The 2,500-nt window shown below is 43.5% G+C and overlaps 1 protein-coding gene across 1 annotated transcript in view; it reads left to right on the top strand.

Moving 5' to 3' along the window:
- Positions 1-2,500, top strand: part of LOC147472303 (uncharacterized) — a 16,119-nt gene that overhangs the window by 567 nt on the left and 13,052 nt on the right. Inside the window, exons 3-4 of the mRNA XM_086545233.1 lie at positions 1-33; positions 161-372. The exon at positions 1-33 is cut by the window's left edge and continues 82 nt beyond it. Of these exons, the coding sequence (XP_086401359.1) occupies positions 1-33; positions 161-372 (245 nt within the window). The remainder of the gene's footprint in view (positions 34-160; positions 373-2,500) is intronic.

Raw genomic sequence — 2,500 nt, 5'->3', positions numbered from 1 at the left:
TCATAATTGGTGCGGATTTTAACGGACATGTTGGTGAGGGAAACAGTGGAGACGAGAGAGTGAAAGGAAAGTATGGGTATGGTGCATGTAATAATGAGGGTCAAACCATTGTAGACTTTGCCCATCGCACAGACATGGCTGTGATAAACACCTTTTACAGTAAGGTCACACAAGGTCACATGCACAAGTGGAGGCAGGCATACTCAGATTGATTACATCCTGTGCCGCAGAATGTATTTGAAGGAAGGCAGAGATTGTAAGGTCATTCCAGGTGAAAGTGTGGCAAAACAACACCAGGTAGTCATTAGGAAAATGAGGCTGAAGAAGGTAGAACCTAGAATCAAGTGCGGGAAACAGCAAAGGAATTGCTTGGTGTGACAACTGGGAAAAAGAAGGAGGACAAGGAAACATGGTGGTGGAACGAAGAAGTACAGGAAGCTATTGCGAGAAAGAAAGAAGCATGGAAAGAGTGGCACAAAAGAAAAGATCTGAGAAACAAGTTTCTGTACAAGGAAGCGAAGAACAAGGCAAAGGTGGCAGTAGCGATAGCAAAGAAAGAAGCAAGTGAGGAGATATATGAAAAGCTGGATACGAAAGAGGGGGAAAACATGGTGTATAGAGTGGCAAAGCAGAGGGATAGAGCAGCAAAGGACGTACAACAAATCAGGCTGATAAAGGACGCTGAGGATAGAGTGTTGACCACCGAGGAGGAGGTGCTGCAGAGATAGAAAGACTACTTTGAAGGCCTGATGAATGTTGAAAACCCCAGGGAAATGAGAGAGGAAAATGCGGTGATGGCAGAAGTAATGGTAGCAGGAATAACACAGGACGAAGTAAACAAAGCACTGAAAAAGATGAAGAGAGGCAAAGCTTTAGGACCAGATAACATTCCTATGGAAGCATGGATAAGCCTAGAAAAAGCAGGGGTTAGATACTTGACATCTCTATTCAACAAAATCCTTGCAGGAGAGAGAATGCCAGATGAGTGGAGAAAGAGCACATTGATACCCATTTACAAGAACAAAGGAGATGCACAGGATTGCGGTAACTACCGGGGCATCAAACTAATGAGTCATACAATGAAGTTGTGGGAAAGAGTGATAGACACAAGGCTAAGGAGCTGCTGCAGAATCTGTGATGAACAGTTTTGCTTTTTGCCAGGGAGAAGTACCACAGATGCCATCTTTGCACTGCGAATGTTGATGGAAAAGTACAGAGAGGGACAAAAGCAACTGGATTGTGTGTTCATTGATCTGGAGAAGGCATATGATAGAGTAACAAAGGGAAGAACTGTGGCACTGCATGCGGGTGTCATCGATACCAGAAGTGTATGTAAGGGTGGTGCAAGATATGGATAATGAGTGTATGACAGCAGTGAGAAGTGCAGTGCGTACCACAGAAGGGTTTAAGCTGGAAGTTGGATTACATCAGGGGTTAGCCCTTAGCCCGTTCTTGTCTGCTGTTATAATGGAGAAGTTAACTGATGGGCTTAGGAAAGAAGCGCCGTGGTCTATGATGTTTGCAGACGACGTTGCGCTATGTAGGGAAAGAAGAGAAGAAGTAGAGGAAGATCTTTAAGGGTGGAGACATGCCCTGGAGAACCGTGGCATGAAAGTCAGCAGAAGGAAGACTGAGAATCTCTGTGTAAATGAGAAGGAAGGAGATGGCAGAGTTAAAATGCAAGGGAAAGAGATCAAGAAAGTGAGTGAATTTAAGTATCTGGGTTCGACAGTAGACTGTGAAGGATCTAGCAATGCTGAAGTTAAAAGGAGAATACAGGCAGGCTGAAATGGGTGGAGAAAAGTGACGGGAATTTTGTGTGACAGGAACATGTCAATAGGAGTGAAGGGGAAAATCTATAGGACGTGTGTAAGATCAGCAATGGCATGGAGACAGTGGCAGTAACAAAGTTACAAGAGGCAAAGATGGAGGTGGCAGAGATGCGAATGTTGAGATTCACTCTGGGTCTTACACGGAAAAACAGAACAAGGAATGAGACAGAGGGACATGCTAGCTACAAGAAGGCTTGGGGAGAAGTTAAGATAGTGTAGGCTGAGATGGTTTAGGCACCTGAAGAGAAGGGAAGAGAACTTCGTTGGCCGAAGAATGCTGCAGATGGCACCACCAGGAAAGAGACGTAAAGGCAGACCGAAAAGGCGTTTTATGGACATCAGCGAAGATATGATGCAAGTAGGTGCCGCGGAGGAGGACACACAAGATAGAAAGAGATGGAGAAAATTGACGCGCTGTGGCGACCCATGATACAGGGATAAGCCGAAAGACAAAGAAGAAGATACTATCCTATTCATCATAATGTTATTTTTGAATCTTGAACATCTTCCTCCTTATCATAAGTTTCATTATTTTTGTTATCATTATTGAGATCTTGGTAATTAGGATTGCCATTATCAATTTTGTTTTCATCTACACTATGACTCCCCATTATCATTATATATGCTAGATTCCTATTATTAGTGTTATATCATACACCTATTACTAC

This window comes from Penaeus japonicus, unplaced genomic scaffold (assembly GCF_977035675.1).
Source record: "Penaeus japonicus unplaced genomic scaffold, GWHDUDI00000001_assembly GWHDUDI00000002, whole genome shotgun sequence".
Lineage (NCBI taxonomy): Eukaryota > Metazoa > Arthropoda > Malacostraca > Decapoda > Penaeidae > Penaeus > Penaeus japonicus.
The sequence above is the reverse complement of the archived record's forward strand: the minus strand, read 5'-3'. Positions and strand labels throughout refer to the sequence as shown.